Source organism: Varanus komodoensis, unplaced genomic scaffold (assembly GCF_004798865.1).
Source record: "Varanus komodoensis strain SLA01 unplaced genomic scaffold, ASM479886v1 scaffold32, whole genome shotgun sequence".
NCBI classification, from domain to species: domain Eukaryota; kingdom Metazoa; phylum Chordata; class Lepidosauria; order Squamata; family Varanidae; genus Varanus; species Varanus komodoensis.
In genome coordinates this window covers 104,635-128,383 of record NW_025335798.1, presented here as the reverse complement: position 1 = coordinate 128,383, position 23,749 = coordinate 104,635, and the positions used below count along the sequence as shown (strand labels likewise).

Below are 23,749 nucleotides of genomic sequence, written 5' to 3'. Positions count from 1 at the left end.
CTTCTGGGGGGGGGGGGGGACATACTGGCTCTTGGCTGGTGCCCAACCATGCCAACTGGTGACACCAGCCCTGTAACGCTTCGGCCTTGGCAATGTGTTCTCGTAACAGGTAAACCTTATATTTCTGAGTTCTTGCAAGGAACGAGATCATATCTCAAGTTACTGTACTTTGTTATGGCAAAAAACATATCTATGCTTTACTGGGAAGCTGAAAAGTAACATAGAATCACGAAATCATAGAACAGTAGAGGTGGAAGGGGCTGAGAAGGCCATCGAGTCCAACTGTCCTGCTCAATGCAGGACTCCAGTTAAAGCCGTCCAGCTACTGCCTCTTGCCCGCCTCTAGCGTGGGAGAGCCCACAACCTCCCTAAGGAATTGGTTCCACTGCCGTGCTGCTCTCACAGTCAGGAGCATTTCCTGAAGTCCGGCCAGAATCTGGCTTCCTGTCACTTGAGCCTGTTATTCTGTGTCCTGCACTCTGGGATGATCCCCACAAGGTGCCATTGCCTTCTTTCTGGGAGTGAGTTGACAGAGTCGGGAGCCAGGGCCGTCTTAACAGCATTATGGGCCCCGGGCAAAGCAGTGTACTGGGGCCCCTACCACAACTACAACTACTGTTAATTTTGGAAGTTTTCCCATTTTCCAAGGGTTAACATACACAGATTAGTATGGGGCCCACGGGCAAGTGCCCATCAGGTCCATGCGTTAAGACGGCCCTGCCGGGTGCGACACCATTTGTGCATGTGGTAAGGCTGGCAGCCACAGACCCAGGGCCACCCATCTTTATGTAAGCAGCTTCTTACAGTGCAGGGCAGAAGGAAGGTGAAAAGAAGAACATTTCCAGCTTTTATTCCATGATCTGTTCTCTTTCTTTTGTTATTTATTGCATGATGAGCTTAAGGAGCCCAGCCTGGGAGGTAGGGAAGGCATGTTAGGCTAAGAGATGCTGTCAGGCTGAGCACCACCCAGTGTGCTTCACAGCTGGGTAGGAATTTGAACTTGAATCCCCATAGTCCTAGTCCAATGCTCTGGCCACCACACTGCATCAGCTTTTAAACACAGGCAGTCTGCAGAGGCATGTGGAGAAGAATTAAAGGGTGGTCTGGCTCTGTGTATGTGTGGGTTCTAAATACGTCAAACTTTCCACCTGCATTGGCTCCTGTAATTATGAACAGATGGTATCTGTATTTTTCTAGGGTTCCCACCAGCTTACAGCAGACATTAGCTAGACTACTCTAAGACTGGTTGGCAGAAGCAAGTTCTCCAAAAGTTTGGAATTGACAGAAGTCCATGGCCAGGACTGCTGAGAGCTGATGCAGAACAAGTGCCCACCCATGTTCTAGAGTACTTTAGAGGAACAGGTGGTGGCACCTATGTTTGCTGAACTCCTGCAAAGCTGCTGACAGTGGGTGAAACAGGGAAGCAATAAATACTGGCATGAACTGACATGAGACAACTGGTCACTTATTGGTTCCTCTCTCATTTCCACACATCCCAGGAATCACTGAACTTTGGAGCTGTGAGGTTGTGGCAAGGAGAATGAAGTTCTCATGGGTTTTCCTCAGTATCTCAGCCTTTTCTCTTTCTTTTTAATTGCAAACAGGACTGCTCCATCTTGACCTGCACCATTTGCCAGTCTTGGAGAACTGTTTCATAGTTACCTATAGCACTGTTGATCATATGACAACATAAGTGCTTAAATGCTTCTTTTGCTCAGCTCGTATTCTTTCATATTGTATTATAAAATTGTTTAGAACCGGATGGTTGTTTTTCTTCCTTTGCATTTCCCTGCTTATTGAAAACAGAGCAATGCTTCTTCATGGTGAAAACCTTTAATTTTGCATGCTCTTCTGCTAAGTAGCAAGCAATCTGCATAGCTCAATCCACTTAGTGAATATCTGCATGCAAAACTGTGAGCTCTTCTCACGGTGAATGAATCAAACGGTCCACTCTCTTTGAACAGAACGCTCCTGTTGCTTGAAGAAAAAAGCTACATTTGAATGGAGATATGCCTTACTGCTGAGTCCCTAAAATAACACTGAAAAATAAATGCACACCGGAAGAGGATATATCCCATTCTCACCTGTACATGGTTTATCTTCTCAAATGGCTTTTTCAACTGGCAATGATGAAAACTATAAAGGTTATGTGACTTGCAGTGTACTGTGAAAATAGTCACACACTATTAAGCATCAATTCCTGTGCTTTTCAAATAGGCGGGGTTCACAATCAGGCCAGTATGGCCCATACTTTATCATAGACAATCCTCAAGGACCTTTTCAGGTGCTAACTCTGGAGGAGCTGTGGAATGATACCCTCTCAAGACAATTCCTAGGTTGTTATCAGCCGAGCACTCATGGATCAGAAGATGATGGATAGGAATAGCACCATGGTGACAGAGTTCGTTCTCCAAGGCTTTATGGAATATTCAAAGCTACAGACCGGTGTCTTTGTGATATTCCTTGTTCTCTATCTTTTGACTTTAGTAGGGAATATGGTGATGGTAGTGCTGATCAGGAGCAGCCCTCAACTCCAAACCCCAATGTACCTTTTCCTGAGACACTTTTCCTTTATGGATGCCTGCACAGTGTCAACCGTTGCCCCCAAGATGCTGCTGGAGAGGAAAACCATCTCTTACAGTGGATGCATCGTCCAGTTTTTCTTCTTTTGTGCTTTTACTGATATAGAGGCCTTCATTTTGGCTGCCATGGCCATTGATCGCTATGTGGCTATTTGCAAGCCGTTGCTCTACACAGCTATCATGTCCAAACCATTCTGTGCCTGGCTGCTTGTTGGTGCATATGTTGGAGGGGTCATGAGCTCTCTCATCCACACCTGTGCTGCTTTGAGACTGTCGTATTGTGGGAAAAACTCCATCAACCATTTCTTCTGTGACCTGGCTGCCCTGATGGCCCTTGCCTGCTCAGACACAACCCTCAATGAGCTTTTGCTCTTCACCTTTGGCACCTTGGTTGAAGTCTTCAACACTGTGACTGTTGTCACCTCCTATGCCTTCATAATCAGGACTATTGTCAGGATGCGTTCCTCAAAAGGAAGGCTCAAAGCATTTTCCACCTGTGCCTCTCACTTGTCCACTTTTGCCCTGTTCCATGGCACCATCCTCTTCATGTACTTCCGGCCCAGCTCCAAGTTCTCCATGGACATGGACAAAAAGGTCTCAGTCTTTTACACACTTATCATCCCTATGTTGAACCCCCTGATCTACAGCCTGAGGAACACAGAGGTAAAAGATGCCCTAAAGAAACTGGCAAGGAAGACTATAAATGCCCACTGATTGCTTTGGTACTGCTACAGGTCTGAGTACTTGTAGTACCAGTGGAGCTTAGTACATAGGTGTTGTGAGCCAGGGTTTCTCCTTCATTCATTCAAAAGCCACATATTGTTTTCCTTGCAAAGCATTCTTTAATGACCAAAAAGCACAAAACAGCCAGAAGGAATATCATCCTTCTCACTCCGAACAATAGGTTTGTCTCTTATGATGTAGAGGCAGAAGTAAGAGCATAAGAAAATACTCATTTTCATAACCAGAAGGACACCTGCATTTGTGCTGCAGATAATTGACTTCCATTCAGCAAACTCATAACACATCTTCATTCCTGGTTAAAAGGTTGTTCAGTTACATGACTTGATCAGGACATAATTCATGACAGTTTCCTCAGAACTAAATTCTGGAATGAATAAAGTAAGAATAGATGAAAGAGCAAGTGCAGAATGCATTTTTCTAGCTAGCAGAACATTTAACAAAAGAAAGTATTTTTAGCATTGGGATTTAGGGGAAGAGCTTTTGGATCAGATGGTAGCATTTTCAGGAAGACAGATCTAATCCCTGAAATTCCCTTTTCTGGCAATTAAGCACCACATTTGTCTATTGAATGGGCAGACTAACTCTAGAAACATAAAAACATAGAAAAAAAGTGAGTCAGAAGACACCTCCTGGGCCATCTAGTCTGACCCCCGGCATCAGCCAGCTCCGCTCATGTAATCCCCAACTCTGTTGAAAAGCATTTGGTCCAAGGTGGTATCCCTGCATGTTGATGGTCCACACATCATATTCTTAGGTGAGGTTGCATTTGTCTAGTGATGACTATAATGGTGTGAATCAGCTCCAGAAGAAAAAAGTCAAGTGATGCAGGAACGAGGCGAACACATGCCCCTTTGTCTCAGACAGGGCTTTCTCCATCCCTTCCTTCTGTCTTTTATAGATAGAGATCCAAGCACAGGAGAGCTCTTAGAAATCCTTATATTCTATTGAATATTATTAAAAATCATGTGGGGGAATTCTTCTGTGTCACTTAGCAGCTAGGAGCTCCAGATGGTTCACATAAAAACATATATAATATTAAAAGCAACTCTAGCACCCATGTAAAATCATAAACAACTTAAAGGCATTACAAAAAAGCATTGAAAGACAAGCCAGGAAAATGAATTTCCAAGAGGTACTTGAGGTCCACCACAAATTCTACCTGTCCAATCATATGTGGGAGGGTGTTCTAGAATGTGGCTTCCGTTACCCTCTGGAGCCCACTTACCTGCTGCTACCTGTTGCCCCACTATTAGTTTCAGATAACTAACTATCTTCAATAACGCCTCCTCAGAAGATTTCAGGGGTTAATGTGATGTGTACAGAGGAAGGCGGTCAGTCAGCTATGGAAACGTGTCCTTTGTGTACAAACAGCACAGAAATAATGCACTAATTTTCTGAATCACCACAGAGAAGAATCTAGTGCTGCCCATATCAGCTTTCCTCAACCTGGTAGCCTCTTAGTTTTTTGGAGTTCAGTTCCCATCAGCCTTAGGCAACTTGTCTGATTGTCAGGAATGCTGGAAGTTGCAGTACAAAGCATCTGGAAGGTATGCTGGGGAAGACTGTCTGTTTTCATGTGGGGATCCAGCCTGCACTGAAGTATGGTTCATGTGAATAGTATTATTATTTTCTACCAGGAAAAGATTCTGAAGTCTACACACGCACACTATAGAGTAGGAACAAGGAAGGCATCTGGCATTCTGAGCTCATCTCCAAGTTCGTATTTTGCCACTCACCTAGAAAAGATGCCTTGTGGTTTCTACTTGGCAATCAGGACAAGTTTCAGGAGAGGGCTGTAGGGCGGGTGGGGGGGGGGGGGGGAAATCTGTTTTCCTTTCCACCCTTCTGAAACCTGTTCCTGCTATACCTTTCTCCTGCTAGGAGAAAGTTCAAAGGCATCCTTTCTCCCTTCCTTCTGAAAGCCACCTCCACTCCCCCATATAGCCTAGGGAGCATTGTTTATTTTTAACTGCATGGCATACATATCCTTGACTCTGATCTTATTGCCCAGGGTACTTGGTGGGGATGCCAGCTAATCAATTCGCCACCCCTTCATTTTCTGCTGACAGCCACAACATTCTGTGGTGCCCTCAACATTCCATGGGGCTGGAAAGTCATGGGTCCTTGTCACATGGGTTTTCTTTGTGCTTCTTAACACATTATCTCCACCACCACTGCTTACAAGCTAATAGATTTCCATGTTCCAGGAGAGTTCACTTGCGTATGCAGAAACTACCTTCTTAGTTTTATGTGTTCCTCTAAACTGTGAGGCAGTGAACAAACTGAGTTTTAAAGGAAACAATTATTTGTTATTATTTAATCCATCTAATAACTGACTGGAAATGAATTATGTTTTTAAGGTCTTCTGAACAGAGTGCCTTCTTGTATGTGGATATGCAACTGTTCGGAAAAACATTGGTGTGACGTTTGTGTAATTTCATTTCTCTGCATGTGAGATAAAGCCAAACTTTCTCCCAGTGGATCTTCCCATATGCATATCAAATTGGGTCACTTCAGAAGTACTCCTCCAGCCAAGATTTGCATTTGTGTAACACTAGGCCAAGAGTCAGGATGCATGAAGTCCATAGCCAGGCTCACTGCCCAGCTAGGCAATACACCTGAGATGCTGGAATTGTCACTTGGGAGCTGTGGGACTCCAGGTGAGGAGGATCCAGAACACTTTATTCTATTTGTTTATTGCAAAATTTAAAGACATCCTTTTAGCCATCAGCCCCTCAAAGTGGTTCAGAAAATAAATACTGACAATTAATTTAGATGATAGGAAAAGATTAATTCCCATGTAAATAAAACTTTCCAAAAGGTAAAATTTGCTTCAGCCCCTTATTAAACACCAGCAAATGTGAGCAAGGCAGGAATGTGCTTATTGCTTGCTGAAAACTATGCATGAAGGACCTCATCAAACATCTGTATGGAGGGAGTTCCATAAGTGGGATGCTTGCTTCAAAAAAGGCCTGGTGTGGGGACTGGCCCTGGAGTGAGGCAGTTGGGGTGCCTGGGAAATACAAGATGACACCAGCCCAGTGATCAAGAGTCAGAGTGACCAAGGTGGCAGTTCTGGCCAGCACTGCAGATATTCCAAACCCTGACAAGCAAGATCAATAAACTAAAGAAGGAAAATGTGAGCTTTTCTACATGAGCACATTTACTGTGTGCTTCTGATTCCTACTTACAGTTCTTTACAAGTTATCCTCCACTCTGCTTCTTCAGAGTGCTTTTCCAGTTTTTCTTTTAGGGTAAGGAAAAAGGGGTACTATTTTTGAAAGCAAAAGAAGGACTTGTGTATTGGTGCTATTTTGCTATAGCACAGCACCATCTAGTGGTAATGTAGCAGAAAGGCAGGAAAGGAAGTGCTCCTTACTTAGCACTCAGATCTCAATTCTGCTGCAAAAGAGAAAGTAGATACAGTGGATTATCAGCCTTGAGTAGAAAATCTCTGAGGAAAGCAGAGAACAGAGCAAAGGCATATCAGTTGTGGAAAATACTATTCAGTTCCAAAGTGATTTTGACTTTGTTCTGGATGGGGTAGCACTCCCTCTAAAGGACAGGGTCTGCAGCTTGGGAGTACTCCTTGACCTGGAGCTGTCACTGGAATCCCAGGTGGCAGCGGTGGTGAGGAGTGCTTCCCCACAGCTTCAGCTGGTCCATCAGCTGTGTTCTTACCTGGACGAGCACTGCCTAGCAATGGTGATTCATGCTCTGGTAACCTTCCAGTTGTATTACTGTAACATGCTCCGCGTGGGGCTGCCCTCGAAAACAGTCTGGGTAATTCAGCTGGTACGAAGCAGAGTGGCCAGACTGTTGATGGGGACCAACCGTTATTCTCATATAACGCTGGTTCATTACCAACTCCACTGGCTTCCAGTTGAAGTCTGGGCCCAGTTCAAGTTGATTTTGACCTATAAAGCCCTAAATGGCTTGGGACCAGGATACCTGAAGGAATGTCTCCTTCTGTATATGCCCTCATGTCCCTTAAGATTGGTGGGAGAGGCCCTGCTCCAGGAAACCCCCCTAAAGGAGGTAAAAGGGACATCTACTCAGAGTAGGGCCTTCTCTGCGATGGCACCCAGATTGTGGAATGTACTCCCTGGAGAAGTTCGCCTGGCACTGAACCTACATTCTTTTCAGTGCCAGGTCAAAACCTTTTTATTTAAGCGTTATTTTAAAAATTAGTATTTTAATAGTTTTATTAGTCACTTTTGTTTTGTTTTGTTTTGATTTATTTTTACTGGTTTTGTTTTATCATATTGTGATTGATTGTTTTATTGAATTCTGTTTTTAATGTTGTAAGCCGTCCTGAGATGAAATACATAAAGGACGGCATATAAAAGTTTTAAATAAATAAATAAATAAATAAAGCAGAAAAGGGCAACTAAAATAATCCAAGTGTTGAAGCAACTGCTCGTATGAAGAAGGGTTACAGGATGAGGGGAAAAAGTGTGAGTAAGGAGAGGCATGGTAGAGATGTGCAAAATTATGCACAGCATGGAAAAAACAATAGGGGAACATTTTTCTCCCTCTCCAATAGAACTAGAACTGGTGGCAGATTCACGACAGATGAAAGGAAGTACTTCACACAGCTCATAATTAAGCTATAGAATTTGTTATGACATGATGTTATGATGGTCCACCAATTTAGATGGCTTTCAGAAGAGATTGTACAAATTCATGTAGGAGAAGGCTATTAGCGACTCCTAGTCTTTCATTTCTTATTGTTACTTTTATATCTCCCAGTCCACCAACTACAAACAAATGAGATGGAACATTGGCCTTGTTTTGCTGAACTGTTGATGTAGTTAACCATATTGTGTAGGGTAATGGCAAATACAACTCATTTTAATTGCATTTCTGCACCTTCCATTAGCCAAAGCTCTTTGGGCAGATCACAAAACGAATTTAAAAGCAGAAATAGCACAGTAAAGCATAATTTAAAATGTTTAAAATGCATTTTAGCAAAATAAATCCAGAATAGGAAACAAGATAAAAGGTCACAAAAATGTAAATATTTAAAACTGCACCAATACAGTTTTCAAAACTGAAGGGTTAAAGACCTTGGAAAATAAAAGGGGTTTTAAAATAAAATAGATGTTATACAAGTAAAAACACTGGAAACTAAACTAAACTAAACCAAAAAGACCACAGGATATGTTCCAGGTGAGAAGCCTCAACGCCTCAACGCCTTTGGCAGGAGCACCAGGAACTAGCCATCTGAGGGTGGTCTTAAGGTCCTGTCAGGTGTATATGGAGGGAAGGGTCCTTCAGAGATTTTTGGGTTAATACCAGCAATTTGAACTTGGTTCAGGGATGGGCTGGTAGCCTGCACAAATCATCAAATGTACATCGATAATAACCAGCGCGTGTGTCACTGTCACCAGGCAGTCGTACTCCAGGTAGGGGTGCAGCTGATGAATCAGCCGAAGCTGAAGGAAAGCGCTCCTCGCCACCACTGTCACCTGAGCTTCCAAGCTGCGGACCTTGTCCCTAGAAGGGAGTGCAACCCCATTCAGGACTAGGTTAAGTCCACCCTCTCCAAGGCCCGATCCGCCAACCAACAGGACCTCCGTCTTGTCTGGATTGAGCTTCAGTTTATTGGCCCTCATCCAGCCCATTACCTCGGCCAGGCACCGGTTCAGTACAGCCACTGCCTCACCTGGATTGGTGGAAAACGAGAGGTAGAGCTGGATATCATCAGCGTACTGATGATTCCGCAGCCCACACCTCCTGATGACCTCTCCCAGCGGTTTCATGTAGATGTTAAACAGCAAAGGGGACAAAATGGACCCCTGCGGTACTCCATGGCATAGCTGCCATGGTGCAGAGCCATAGTCCCCCAGCACCACCTTCTGGAATCGGCCATTGAGATAGGAGCGGAACCACTGCAAAGCAGTGCCTCCAACCCCCAATCCCGCTAGCCTATCCAGAAGGATACCATGGTTGATGGTATCGAAAGCCGCTGAGAGGTCCAGGAGAACCAACAGGGACGCACTCCCCCTGTCCTTCTCCCTGCACAGGTCATCGTACAGGGCGACCAAGGCAGATTCAGTACCGTACCCGGGTCTGAAGCTGAACTGAAATGGGTCTAGATAATCAGTTTCATCCAAGAGTGCTTGGAGTTGTCCCACCACCACCCGCTCTAACACCTTGCCCAGAAACGGGATGTTGGCCACTGGTCTATAGTTAGTGGCCATCTCTGGATCCAGTGACGCTTTCTTCAGGACCGGTTGGACTACTGCCTCCTTTAAAGGGGCAGGCACCCGACCCTCCCTCAGAGAAGTGTTAACCACTTCCAAGATCCAGATTCCAATCCCGTGCTTGGAATTATTTATTAACCAAGACGGGCAAGGGTCCAATAGGCAAGTGGTGGGACGTACTCGTCCAAGCACCTTGTCCACATCATCGGGCCGCAATAACTGAAATTCATCCAATAATTCTGGACCAGACGGCAGCATTGGTGTCTCCCCAGAAACCTCTGATTCTGTTTACTTCCATGCTTCTCCTCACTAGTTGAAGAATGCCTCCCTCTTCCTGGTAGTGGCTTCTCAAAGGTGTTATGTGTCCTTCTAAGGATTATGGAGGCAACTGCCTGAAACAGACAGCTGTTGGGAATTCAAGCAATAGCTCCATCACTGTTGGGAGACGATGTGTACATAGAGTTCTCCCTTGGGTTAGTTGGGTATTCTCTGATTTTTCAGTAATCCTTAGTGTTCTCAGCCAAGAGCAGGTTTGCACTGTAGAAAGTTCAGACAGCTGATATATAACAGCTTGTGACTGGACCAGAAATACCACAATCTGTGGTCACAATCAGGACTCTTACCCATTAAACAGCAATGATCAACCAGTCTGTGTTTTAGCTGACATATCTAATTGATTTAAGTCTGAGCACTTGTTAGATGAAATCTAGTCATTCCTTTTTTCTCCCCTGTGGTCAATGTCCTTAAGACTCTTACAGTGTAATCCTATATATCCATTCAAAAATAAACTCCAGTGAAGTAAGTGTTATGAGATTACAGCTTTGCAGACCATTTCCCAGCCTTTAAGCTCATGTTTTCACTCTAAAAACCTGGCTACCTGATAATTTCAACAAGTAATACAGATTTCATCAGTCATTCATAAATCCCTGATCAAGTATATTAATCCATTTAAATTGCAAGCCATTTTCTTCTGAGAATGGCTGGCCCATGAGATGATATCTTTTCTGCAACAGATGGCATATGAAGCATTATCCTGACTTCCCTATGATCACAAATGTCCTGGAGAATATCAGGACAAAAAACTCAATTATTGTGTTCAGATCCCTTTTTGGTTGCATGATTTATGGCTCTTTAAGGCCACAATCCTATACAAGTTTAGACAGGAAAAAATTCTACAACCCCTAGTCTTCTTCAGCTAGCCAGGTTGGCTACAAAATGATGGGAATTGTAGGGCTCTCTCTCTCTCTCTCTCTCTCTCTCTCTCTCTCTCTCTCTCTGTGTGTGTGTGTGTGCGCGCGCGCGCGCGCCTGTGTGTCTGTGTGTAAGGTTGTGCCCTAAAAATAGTAGTCTGTCCTTAGGCTGCAACCTTATATCACATCTCTGCAAAGAAGTCCTGTTAGTTGACTTCCACGTGGTTTAGTTCTGGCATGCTGTTAGATTGTGCTGTCTGAAGAAGTTATTTTCAGGTTTCTGATCATTCTATGTTGTTAGAAGTTTTTGCTTCAAAGATTTCTGTTTAAAGTTTCTGTTACTGCAGTGATCATTCTGGTGGCAGATGGAAAGAATGACATAATTCAAGTGATTGTTTCTTTTTAATCTTGTTATGTATAAATTAATGACAACCTACTGCAACTTTACATTTCATAAAGGTGAGTGTTAATTGTCCTTGTTTAAACCCTTCAGTTCAAAGGGATCAGAGTACTTGATACAAGAATTATATACTGTTTCTTGTAGGAGTAAGTGCTGAGTAAGTTTCAATCTTTCCATTCCCCTATTGGAAGGTTCCAAGGTGGGCTACATCAAGTTTTTGGGGTCTCTTAGGGTGAGTCTAGCACCATGCCTGATTAAACCCTGCAGCACTAACTGGACATGGGTGGAATGGACCACAAGGAGGAGTCGGTAGCATCGTTCGGTGCCCCTGTAGAGAGGGGGCCTGTCTCTGGTACATCTGAGTCCACTCAGATAGATTAGTCCAGTTCTGAGGATGAGGCGGAGGAGCAAGGAGGGATGGAAGAGTTGACAGTTTCAAGCATACCTAAGTGAATTTTCTCAGGAAGAACATGGGAATCTGCTCATGTTGAAAAGGAGGATTTTGTTCAGGGTGTGGGGGAAAGCAAAAGCAGGAAGAACGCCTTAATCCTGTCAGGTGATGGCAAGTAAAGTGAACAATGCAATTTTGAAGTTTCTGGTGCTCCCACCATCTAGCCCTTGAGCAGCAAGAGTCACCTTGAAGATGGAGTGGGGAGTTTTTCTGAAAGGTTAGGGAAGGAGAGGCATTTTCAGTTTGAATTCAACTCTTTACATGGGCAGATGCTTCTCCCACCACTGTAGTAGAAGACTACTGTGATTTAGAGTATTCTGTAACCAGTGTAGCTTCAGGAAAAGAACTGTGCTTTTAAGGAGTCATTTTGAGACTGAGAAGGAGAGGAAAAGAGGGAGGTTACCTTCTTATGACACCCCCTCTGTGCAACTGATCCTGCTAGACTCTGACTGTCCATGGGATGAGTGCCCAGGCAGGATCAGAGCAGCCTCTGAGTGGTTTGTGATTGGCTTGGGGTGTACTGGATCCGTGGGCCTGACATTCAGCCCACACCCCCACCACTGAAAGTAACACAGCTTAGATGCAGCCTCCTCCAACAGGGCTCATGACCAGGGATGATGGACACAGTAGTCCAACTGGAACCAGGCTGGGGAAGGCTGGCCTAGAAAAGTAAAATCCTTCTGGAATACAAGTGGAATGGGCTGAATACAGGGTTGTTGTCATTCTCCTTTCTCATTCACAAAGGTTCTCCTCATGGTCCCTTGAATAGCTTGGCATTTTCCTGCTCTCATCTCCTAGATCATGGGTCCTCAAACTACAGCGGGGGGGGGGGGGGGGGGTTGCCCCCCCCTTATCTGGCCCACCTCAGAGGTTTTCAATGCGCTGCATGTGCACCTGTGTGGTGAGGTGGCGGCTTGCTTGCTCGGAGATGGTTTTGGACTCGCTTGGAGAAAATGATCTCCAAGCAAGCAAACTGCCTCATCACGCGCCTGCTGCTGCATCGCAGCACGTGCTCGCCCCCGCCTTGCCTCACCTCACCTCACCTCACCGCACCCGCCTGCCTGCCCCCACCTCAGCGCCTGCGCACGCCCTGCTCCGGCACCGGCCCACGCGCCCCACCGGCACCACCTTTCCGGCCTTCACCCGGCACCGGCACCTTTCAACTGGCCCCCTGGTGAAAAAGTTTGAGGACCCCTGTCCTAGATGTTTAACACAGCGTGGAAATCAGTTGCATTTGTTGCACTGATTATTACTGCAGAGGCAAACCACAATCCTATGAGCTGAAACCAGTTTTGGAACAAGCTCAAGGCTACATTTCTCCTGACAGACTCTATGACCCTGTGATCCTGTCAACTTTCTCAATTTGATAACCAGGTAAAGTAACCGACTTCCATATTTTTCCCCAGAAGTGGTGACTTGTGTGACATTTCAGTGTAGTTCTCCCTGCCTCCCCCCACTGCCCGCAAACCTCTTTCCATCTTCCCTCAGTTATGAGGTTCCTAAGGGTTAGTGAGCTAAGACTTTAGGGCCTACTCTTCTCCTCAGGGCATCTTTCACATCTTTGTTCCTCAGGCTGTAGATCAGAGGGTTCAGCACAGGGACAATGATGGTGTAGAAGACAGAGATGTATTTGTCAGAAGTGGGGGAGTACCAAGAACTGGGGCGGGAATAGATGAAAAGGAGTGTTCCCTCATAGATGATGACGGAGGTCAGGTGAGACGCACAGGTGGAGAACGTCTTGCTCCTTGCTGTAGCAGAGTGCATCTTGAGGACAGAGATGACAATGAGGACATAGGAGATGATGATGATGACTGAAGACATGAGTTCTACTGAGCTCCCATAGGTGTAGAGCAGGAGTTCATTGAGGGAAGTGTCTGAGCAGGAGAGCTTCAGAAGCAGTGGCAGGTCACAGAAGAAGTGGTTGATGACATTTGGGCCACAGAAGGACAGTCGGAAGGCAAAGCATGTGTGGACGAGGGCACTCAATGTACCACCAAGGTAAGAGAGTGAAACCAGCAGGATACAGAGCCTTGGGGACATGACAATGGTGTACAGCAGTGGATTACAGATGGCCACATACCGGTCATATGCCATTGAGGCAAGGATGAAAGATTCTGTGTCAGCAAAGGTGCAGAAGAAGTAAAACTGAAGTCCACAGCCAGCATAGGAAATGCCCTTTTTCTGCACCAAGAAATTGGCCAGCATCTTTGGGACGATCACAGAGCAATAGCATAGGTCAACCAAGGACAAATTGCTGAGGAAGAAGTACATTGGAGTGTGGAGCTGAGGGCTGGTTCTTATCAGAACTATCAGGCCAATGTTCCCCAGCAGAACCATGCCATAAAGAGTCAGAAAGATCGCAAAGAGGACAACTTGGATTGCTGGGCTGCTAACAAAGCCCAAGAGAACAAAATGGGCCACGGTGGTTTTATTGTCCCCTGGCATCTCTTCCTAATATATTATTTAATGGAGTGAGGCACATTCCAGATGGAAGAGCTCAGTGGGCTTTGGGGAGAAAGAACTGCAGCAGGCTTTTAAATAAACTGGACTCAGAAAAAGTGTTCAGCAGCCTTGATAGCGAGGCAATGACGGGTGCAAATCCAAAGGTGCAGGGCAACTGAGCTAGAAACAGGTGGTCTAAGAAGACCCTTTGAACCAACTCTCTACTGGTATACGTCAGCCACTGAAGCCAACCTATTTGCCTGCATCAGGAAACCACATGGGCCATTGCTTCTATACTTCCCTTTCATAATTTTTTTACTAAGTTAACATATGAACTATTCACACATTAAACAATTTGTCACCACTCTGCAGGTGAAGTCAGGACAGCATTCAAAGCCATCATGGTGGAGTCTGCCTCTTTCTCACTTTTATCCAGCTCAGAGGATTTGTCTCTTTGAAGTTCTAAGCGGAACAGCACAATATTTTCAAGAGCACATGCTTGCCTTCTTCCAACCATTATTTCCTCGCTTCTATTTGGAATAAGAATTGATTAAAGAAATACTTGTCAAAAGTTGCCCTTAACACAGCGTTTCCATCACATTATAATTTTTTAAAACTACCAGAACAGAACAAAACAGTTCACTGAGATCCCCTTCAGCAGAGGGAGGCAACCTGATGCTGTCCAGGTATCTGAGATGACAACTCCCGTGAATCCCATCCAGCATAGCCAATGATCAGGGTTATGGGAGCTGCAATTTAAAAACATTTGGAGGACACGAACGTTCCCTACAGTGTGCTTGGTGTGCTTGGCCTGATGAGACTGAGTGGAGCTTCTGCTTTCCTGTTCACGTACCATGAAAAGGCTGTGCCAATCCTGTGCCTGTTTCACCCAGAGCAAGCCTGCCTGAATGGTGTGGAGGCTTGTGACCCTGGCTGATCACTGCTTTGATCACAACGCAGTGTCATGCTGCGCTGGTATAACCAGGCACAGTTCATCCGATGCAGAGTAGGAGGATGGGCAGAGTGCCTTGCAGAAGGGATCTTCCCACCCCATCCTCCCACCCTGCGTGTTTACCCTAGACAGGAGTTTTTGCTCATTTAGCTGGAGCATTTCAGAGGGGGAAGACAGGAATCTGGATAACTTTCATCCTGGCTGTCCCTATCTCCTTCCCTTCCTGCCCTATCAAACACTCCCCTTTATCCCCTTTCAGGGCTGCTTTCCCAACTTGGCATGGTTCCTCCCATGGGAAGGGAAACAAAACCCAAATTCCCAGCTCCCATTTCCTGCTGACTCCAACCTCAAATCTGGGAATCCAAACTATGCTCTGGCCCATCAAGTGCTCTGTAGGGGTCATAGGACTACCCCCTTAGCCAAGACGACATAGACTGATTTGAGGCTTTCTCAGACTACTGCGAACTGGAAGTGAAGACAACTACAGTGCTTGGGCGCTCTTAAATTCCCCATCTACCCATGAGAGGTCAGTCAGAGGCTTTGATAAACTATTGGTCTGATCCAGGAAAGTCTTGTTACTTTTCCAACCATGCATGTTCCGTTTTTATAGAAAAGACACTGCCTTCAGATTTATTTATTTACTTATTTTGAAGGAGACAGAATTTTCAGGATTCTTGCACTTACCTGATCAAGGTGGCTGAGGAGTGTGTGTGCTAGTATCCTGTCTTGCATTGTATATTCAGCTTTGTGGCAATCTCCAGAATTCTGGGCTTTAGTTAAGGCTCAGAGGAAGATGCCCTGATGGAATTCTCCCCCCCCCCCACCCCCCGGGCCCAGATCAGGAAGTGTAGGCAGCTGAGGAGCCTGCAGAGTGATGGAGAAATGCGTCCTTACCCAAACCCTAGCTCCTGCACTACAAAGCCTCTTTTACAGGTGAAAAAACTTTTAGAAAATTAAAGGGCAGTTTTCAGCACAGCACTCAGTCTACAAGGAGTACTTCTGCTTCAGTTGTTGGAACTGCAGCTCCTCCATTTCCAAAATGTCTCTGTTCGTTTCCCCCTAATCTCAGCCAACTTATCATTTTTGCTCCTATGCGTATTGCAAAGAGACTGCAGGTTCACTAAGACCCTGAGTTAATAGTTGAATAGGGCTTGCTTCACTTTCCATAAAGGGGCTCCATTTTAGCCCATTAAGCTGGAGAATAGAAGTGCTCTAATTCTCTGAACAAAAAGATAAGCTCATTCAACCTATGTTTGGCTCAGTAACTTTCCTTCTCTGAATGTGCAGATTGCTGCTATGCAGGGAAATGCTATATATGCACCTTTTTAGCCCTTGAGACATAACCTCTGAAGGCTGTGACACCACCACCTCGCAGGGGTACTGACAGAGTGGCAATTAAATTTTTAACAGCTTCAAGCATTTTGCACCGCTGTTTTAACGATAGTTTAAACAAAACCTTTTCTATCAACCCTGGTAGGAAATCTATGCTAAATCCCCAGGATTAACATTGCTGTTACACTTGAATTGTAGAAATATATGTGAAATTGTTGGCTCGTTTGATGGCAAGCTTCTGTACTGTGCACATACTCAGCTGCTCTGAGCAAAACTTCTTCCAGGAAGGGAGACTGGAAAACGCCCCCCCCCCCCGCTCCTGAATCAAGTCCTACTAATCTGGTTTGCACGATCACCAGCTTGTTAACCATCCTGAGTGCTGGTCATGAGCTGGGGGATTAGCACTGTTGCCTTTGGCAGTGTAGCTTGTGAACCTTGCTATGGTGCCATGGGTAACAAACATTGATCACGTCACCCTGACTGGGTTCATGTAACACTGGAAGCTCCTCCTCCCCAGCACATGACTAGTGCACCTGACAGGGGAGACAATCCTCCATGGCTTGCTTTCCCCACTGTGACAAGGTATATAGACCCACTTCATAAAGCACGGATGGGGAAACTTTGCCCTGACTGGTTCTAGTGTGTATTTTGCAGGCAAGAGAGCTGTTGCAGTTCCATTTTTTGCTGGCAAGAGATCTGCCACACAGGAGTGAGGTATTGTGGACAGGAGCCTTGTTGCACAGAAGTGAGTTGTGTACTCGGTAGGCAAGAGAACTGCAGCACCAGACTGAAGTGTGTATTTTCCAGGCAGTAAACCAGCCTCGTGGAGCATAGCTATACATTTGGAAATGAAGATCCTTGAGTCTAATCAGTGCAAATATAGCTACAGCAAGGGGTGTTGTGAAAGCCATTGCATCTATGCTTCACAGATGGTTGGGTGCCTTTGGTTTTGTCATCCACCCACTGATGGAATCAGATTTTGTAGACATTTGCACAAATGCATCTTTGTACACATTTGCACTCTGACAAATCTTCCCAAATATGTGAATCGCCGAAAATATCTATTTCAGGCTTTAGCTTATGAGGGCCATGCATAGTTTATTTGGGTGCTTTTTTTTAAAAAAAATGTATGCCTAAATTTCCATAAAAATATTGCAAATGAAAAAGGTCCACAAGTCTGTGGAATCCATGAAACTCAGGAAAAGCCAGTCTACTACAGGATCTTCAGGTTAGATCCTTAGAGATTTGAACTCACTTCATAAGCATTCTCATAGGTGACTGCATTCTCTCGGGGAGACACTCTGGATCCCCACTTCAGAGAGTCAATATAATTCTGAGCTGCTTCCTTCATCATATCCCACCTGTGATTTATACCTTGTTCATCCAACTGCCAACCAAACTTGGGTGCCTCTTTGATGGCTTGCCCAAGCAAAGCTGTTTAGTGCATCTGCTTTCAGGTTTGCAGCCTACATTTACACAAGTTCCTCCCCAAAGGAGTAAGGGCAACAAAATCCAGAACCAGAACCTTCTTGCCAAGTTTGGTAGCTTCCTTGGAAGCTGCAGGTCCACCTGAACTTCCTCTGATGATGATCAGATCAAAGTCATAAGAAGGAGGATCCTCTGCTTGCCCATTCACCTCAAGCAGCTTATGGAGGCTCCTTCACAATGTGAGTTTGCTCTGATTTGCTGGTAGCCTCCAAGTTGGTTCTGGTGGACAAACAGCACAGGCACTGAAGACTCCATCGTGAGTTCAGACAGCACAGTTTCAGTTGCTGTCCATCTTCTGCAATGACAACTGAACTCACTTGAAACTGCGGATTTCCCCCCAACATGAACAGCTGAATAAAAACGAATTCCTGAAATACTGTATAGGAATTACTTGCTCTGCAAGGGGAATGGTAATTTATGGCTAAGGAGGTATAATGTGTATTTAAAACACTGAGGCACTCCTTTGAAAAGCAAAATGGTTCAGGGATGCACCACTTATCTGCTTTTATTTCCTTTGGAATGAAGTCATTGGAGGCTTACTGAAGTTTTGAAATAGTTGCTTTTATTCACAAAAATATAGGTTGAACATAGGTGGAAGTACAGCATTAAACACCCCAACAAATGACCAAAGTGCAAAGTTTCTGCACTGGATTGCTAGGAAACGGCCAGCATTCTAAGAGGCTTCCAGAACCAACTCTGCTCTCTGTCTTTTTAGTCTCCTTCACTCCAGACTGAACTTTTTCACACACCATCTTGATTGCTTATTTCCCAGCCAAAGTTGGAAGAAAGGGGAGGAAACGAAAGTCCCCCTCCCTTCTCCAAAATGGCTCTACCTTCCAGAATAGCCCCAAGGTATTTCTTTAGCAAGCTATTGAGGGCTATCAGCCGAATGAAGGCAAGTTGGTGGGTTACTGTACCAGAACTATTACCATGTCCAAGGCTCTGACCTGAATTATCTCAAGCAAACTGTACTCACTGATCTGAATCTTAAAGTCAAGAATCATTGGTTTGGAATGGATCATGGGAGACCAACCAGCCCGACCTGTAATCCCATAATAATGTAATTCATATTTTAAAAGTTCACCAGAAACAAAGGGGCATAATTAATTTTGCATATCTAATACCTACATTACAAAGTTAAACTGGTATCACAGACTTTTTCCAATGAATGTTGGCCACTGCAGATTCACAGGGATGCTAAGAATTCTTCATCAGGGATCAGGAGAATTTTCATAAAAAGGTCAATTCTGAATATCCTTCAGAATTGACTGGAAACATGACAGTAGCCCAGGTTTATTTATTCTGTGCAAATCCATGACCCATTCATAGGTGTTGGAGGAATCCTATCATGGCAGGAGAATATCCCTTACTTGTACCAATTTAATATGTATAGCACAGATTTTCTATATATGCTAGTTGCTGCTATCATATCAATAGATTCCTACTTAGTTATTCTTCTTTTGCCCCTCATTTTCTTTGGCCTTTTCTGACTCTTTTGGATTTGAGCAGCCATCTATGCCATCTTGACTAAGGATCCCCCAGAGCAGATCTGTAGGGACTGTAGGCACGAGCAGTGGATTAGGTCAACACTTTAGATTAAATGGCCCCATTTGTCAGTATTTAGAAGTTTCTCATGCCCCTCAGGAAAGCTAGCTCCAGTGTTTGCATCCTTCTCAAGGCATTTTTCACCTCCTTGTTCCTCAGGCTGTAGATCAAGGGGTTCAGCATGGGAATCACCACAGTGTAAAACACGGAAGCCCATTTGTCTTGGTCCATGGAATAGGTGGAGCTCGGTCGTAGGTACATGAAGACTGTTGTTCCGTAGAAGATCGCAACAGTCAGCAGGTGTGAAGCACAGGTGGAAAAAGCCTTTTGTTTCCCTTCCGGTGAATGGATCCGCATGATTGCAGACAGGATGTATGTGTAGGACACCACAATTTCTGCTGAAGTGAAAATGCCCAGGATTGTGGCAAATGCAAAGAGCACCATTTCATTGATGCCTGTGTCAGTGCAGGAAAGCGCTAACAAAGGGGGGACATCACAAAAGAAGTGGTTGACAACATGAGAACCACAAAAAGATAGCATAAAGGTGGAGATTGTTTGTGTCAAGGCATTGATGAAACCAACAAAGTAGCACCCAGCCACCATCAGGGAGCATATTTTGGGGGACATAGTGACAGTGTAATGGAGGGGGTTGCAGATGGCCACATAGCGGTCATACGCCATTGCTGCCAGTAGGATGCATTCAGTACTTGCACAAAAGACAAAGAAGTACATTTGTGTGGCACAGTCTATGTATGAAATGGTTTTATTCTCTACCAAAAAATGTTCCAGCATTTTAGGAGCAATAGCAGATGAATAGCCAAAATCCAAGAAGGACAGATGACTGAGGAAGAAATACATGGGCTTCTGGAGTTGGGGGTTGATTCTGATTAACACGATCATCCCAAGATTCCCAATAAGGGTGATTAAATACATTGTTAATACCACAACAAAGCAAAATGGTTTCATTCTGGGACTGTCCACTAATCCCAAGAGCACAAACTCTGCCACCTTTGTGTGGTGTTCTTCAGCCATTCCCTGCTCTACCTATTACAGTGGTACCTCGGCTCACGAACGCTTCAGTTCACGACCAAATCAGGTCGCGAACAGAAATTTCAGAAAAAAATTGCCTCAGATTGAGAACTCCACATTGGGTGACAATCACGATCGTGCTTGTCTTCCCTGCATGGGCGCGATTTTGGTCGTGCTCAGGGTGGGAGGAGGGGATGGCCACATTCTGTTCTACGTTCTTAATCTGTAGAATGGATTAAGTTCGTGAGCCAAGGTACTGCTGTATCTGTTGATACAGTAGAATTCAGTTTGTTGATGAAGTTTGATCTGTAGTTTATGAAAGAGAAAAAAAAAGATATGCTGGTAAGAAACAATGTCTTTAAGCCAGATTAAAATGGAATAGTGAGGGCATGCTCTCTATCTCAGTCATAACATGCTCAATTCTATGTTGAAGGACTCTTTTGAAGTAGTGATTCCCTCTTTATGCACCCTTTTATGTGGAACTATAGTTTCCATGGAAATAATGAAATAAATGAGGAGAATCAATTGTAGAATCAAGCCCTTGCCGAATCAATTCCTTATTGCTTCATCAATATGGAATCCAGTTTTGAGAATGGGCTCACAGTGTACCTTCCTTGACACATGGTGGTAACACACACACAGCTCATTTACAAATATGGCTTTAGTGAAAGATCTTTGCAATGAAGTGGCTGTCCTTACCGTCCCTAATGGCTGGTGTAAATGAATAAGCTTCAAAATACTAAGTAACAGTGTATTATTAAGTCATTGCAGTAAGTATAATAAGCATAAGGGTTAAAATGCTGAAAATGCAGTCTTGGTTTAGGCAGATGTGATACCACAGCAATGGCAGAGGAAGCGCCTTCCCCTCTGTATGTAGAGGAGGCCTTTAGTGCAAACTATTCTGTCTGCAAGCAGAAGCCTAATTCATGCAATCTTCCTGAACTTTTTGAAGGTGGTGGCAGCAGCAAAGGTCATGTGAATCAGTCCCCCAGGAACTCAGTGCTGCAGCCCATGTTTGGCCTGAGAAAGTCCCAGGGACAGTCCCTGGCATCCTGAAGAAGGGACGGGAAAGACTCCGGAGCAGGCAGTTTCCTGGGTTCCGGTGCAACTGGGTGCTCACAGGGATGATCCAAATCACATCTGCATAGCCGAAAAGAGAGGGCTGTGCCATGTCTTGGCTATGCTTTGGCAGCTTAGCCAAATGCACGAATTGAACTGCGGTGCCTTATTTCTAGGTTTCATCAAAATGGCTCTATGGTTTCTATACATTATAAAGCAGGCTAAAATCTCTCCCCAGCCCATTCATATTGTAGTGTAGCCAGGAGCACTCTGTGCAGGATGTTCCCCATGCCTGGTACTCGACTTGCAAAGGGTGAGTAAATAAATAGATAAGTGAAAGAAAAGAAAAAGAAATTATGCTAATACATATTTAAATAAATATAATATTGACTCACCTTTTTACAGCCTTCATGAATCATGGAAGTAATTTAAAGATCATAGAAAACAGTGGTTGCTACCACTGCTGGAGATCTCTGGAAACCTGCTCTTGATCAAAATGAGACTGATTTCTAGGTGCCTTCAAGAGACTGATCCTGAAACTCCTGATAATGAGGCATAAGTTATATTGCTATAATGGCTCACAGAGACCTCTTTCATGTGGAATTTCCCGGAAGAATCAAATCTCCTGATTCTTGGTAGTGTAAATCTAACCGAGTGATTAAACTGATTCTCAAGGGCTGAATGCTAATTGCACTGATACAGTGTAAATCTTTGCAGGTGCAGTTGAAAGCCTGGTCACTGCTAATTAAATATCATTCAGTTGGCCATTCTCCTTTATGAAATATGTGTTCTGCAACGGCTTTCATCTAGCAAGCTCACAGAGATACTTCCAGAAATGTGTGTCAGGTTTTTAGGAAGGTTAGGAGCTCTGCTACTGAAATGCAGGCTTAGTTGAAAATATCAACAGAATTCCTCCATTCTGTACTTGCAGATGAACATGTGAAATCGCAGTGAAATCATACCTGTTGCTAGCTCTGTGCTGAATCCCTGAAAGCCTTAATGGGAAACATACCCAAAGACAGAAGGATTGAGTCCAATGAAAGGGAGAGAACAAGTTGGGTGTCAAGTTAGCAGTCAACGTCTTCTTATTCAATATCTTCCACAAGGTTCTTAGTGGAGCACTATCTTCTATGCTTTCTTGGAAGCATACAATTGATTCTAAACTCTGTCCACGTAAGGCACTGACCTGTGCCAGAAGCAGTGTGCCTAGATGCATCATTTACTGGGGAGCTGGGGCAGGAGGGTGCTTTGGCACTCATATCCTGCTTGTCGGACGCTGCAGCCAGCTGGTTGGCCACGGTGTGAACAGAATGCTGGACTAGAGGGACCAGCGGTTTGCTCCCCAGTCTCCTTATGTTAATGCAGGAGCAGAGCTGCTGTTATTCCCAGCTGCTGACATCCATGCTAGGCTATCTGAAAAGGGATTCTTACACAAGAACTGCATTCTGTGAGGAACTTGAACGGGGATAAGAAGTTGTCTTAGGACTTTTCATCCTTTCATTAGAGTTCAGTGGTGAGCTGACTTCAAAGTCAAACTGGGTGAAGGTTAGGGCATAGCATACAAGCTTTCATAATCCAACATGAAAAACGGGAGTCTTCAAACTTTTCTACAGGAGGCTGTTAACTGACTGTTAATTCACTGTTACCTACTTTCAGTTTGTCATGGAATTGGGGTCTGAGCACCGCACAAAGAACACTTTCTTTCCTGTTTTTTGCTACATAACCTCTAGGTGGCACTGTGGCGTAGCAGGAATGTGCAAATACACAAAAGAAAACTCTGCTTTCTTGCACTTTCACCATTGCAGGCCACATTTCCCTGCTCTAAAAATAGTGCTTATTAGGCATAGTAGTGAAACCAGGGGGTCACAAATGTCATCTAACGAATCCATAAACAACCATTAGTAGGGAACGATGAATGCCCGATAGGAGCCTTGCATAGAAAACCTCCTAGATAGAACATCAGCTGAAACCCAGGGACAGAAGGAGTGTTCACATGTATGTTCTCATGCCTTGAAAGAATGTGTGAGGGGGCTACTATGATTGCTAGTCAAACATTTGGCAACCTTCAGGAAGGGCCCTCTGCACCTACATATGTGCTTGTCAAGAGATCCCCTTTACATAGCTGTTGAATGCACGGCCAGCAGGGGGCTGTGGCTGGTATACATACTGGCTGTTTTAGGCTATGTAGGACACTAATTCAATGTGTGGGTGAGCAGAGTGAAAGAGAGCTGCTTCTTGGTTGCAGCTTGCTTCCTTTCTGTTTCTATGGCACTATGTGAAAATATAGCACATTCTGTTCAAATGCATGCAAGCACGTGATTCAAGG

The 23,749-nt window shown here is 44.6% G+C and overlaps 3 protein-coding genes across 3 annotated transcripts; 1 reads left to right on the top strand and 2 right to left on the bottom strand.

The window, feature by feature from the left end:
- Nucleotides 1-2,357: 2,357 nt before the first annotated feature.
- LOC123027521 (olfactory receptor-like protein OLF1) lies at nucleotides 2,358-3,296 on the top strand. The gene has a single exon (XM_044438455.1). It carries the CDS (start codon nucleotides 2,358-2,360, stop codon nucleotides 3,294-3,296), a length of 939 nt encoding a protein of 312 aa, XP_044294390.1.
- A 1,334-nt stretch (nucleotides 3,297-4,630) lies between these two features.
- LOC123027520 (olfactory receptor 5I1-like) lies at nucleotides 4,631-14,021 on the bottom strand. Its single transcript, XM_044438454.1, has 2 exons — nucleotides 13,110-14,021; nucleotides 4,631-4,666 (listed from the first exon to the last, which is right to left on the bottom strand). Exons 1-2 carry the CDS (start codon nucleotides 14,019-14,021, stop codon nucleotides 4,631-4,633), a joined length of 948 nt encoding a protein of 315 aa, XP_044294389.1.
- A 3,649-nt stretch (nucleotides 14,022-17,670) lies between these two features.
- On the bottom strand, nucleotides 17,671-23,223 carry LOC123027490 (olfactory receptor 1019-like). The gene is made up of 3 exons (XM_044438418.1): nucleotides 23,215-23,223; nucleotides 19,457-20,379; nucleotides 17,671-17,701 (listed from the first exon to the last, which is right to left on the bottom strand). Exons 1-3 carry the CDS (start codon nucleotides 23,221-23,223, stop codon nucleotides 17,671-17,673), a joined length of 963 nt encoding a protein of 320 aa, XP_044294353.1.
- Nucleotides 23,224-23,749: the final 526 nt, after the last annotated feature.

Bases quoted from the DNA above. Each gene is read 5' to 3' on its own strand.
- LOC123027520 (XM_044438454.1), bottom strand. From the start codon at position 14,021: ATGCCAGGGGACAATAAAACCACCGTGGCCCATTTTGTTCTCTTGGGC. The intron at 4,667-13,109 runs GTAGGCCCTAAA...ACGTTTCCATAG, and splicing joins AAGATGCCCTGAGGAGAAGA to CTGACTGACCGCCTTCCTCT.
- LOC123027490 (XM_044438418.1), bottom strand. The intron at 17,702-19,456 runs GCAAACACTGGA...GAGGCACCCAAG, and splicing joins AAAAATGCCTTGAGAAGGAT to TTTGGTTGGCAGTTGGATGA.
- LOC123027521 (XM_044438455.1), top strand. From the start codon at position 2,358: ATGGATCAGAAGATGATGGATAGGAATAGCACCATGGTGACAGAGTTC.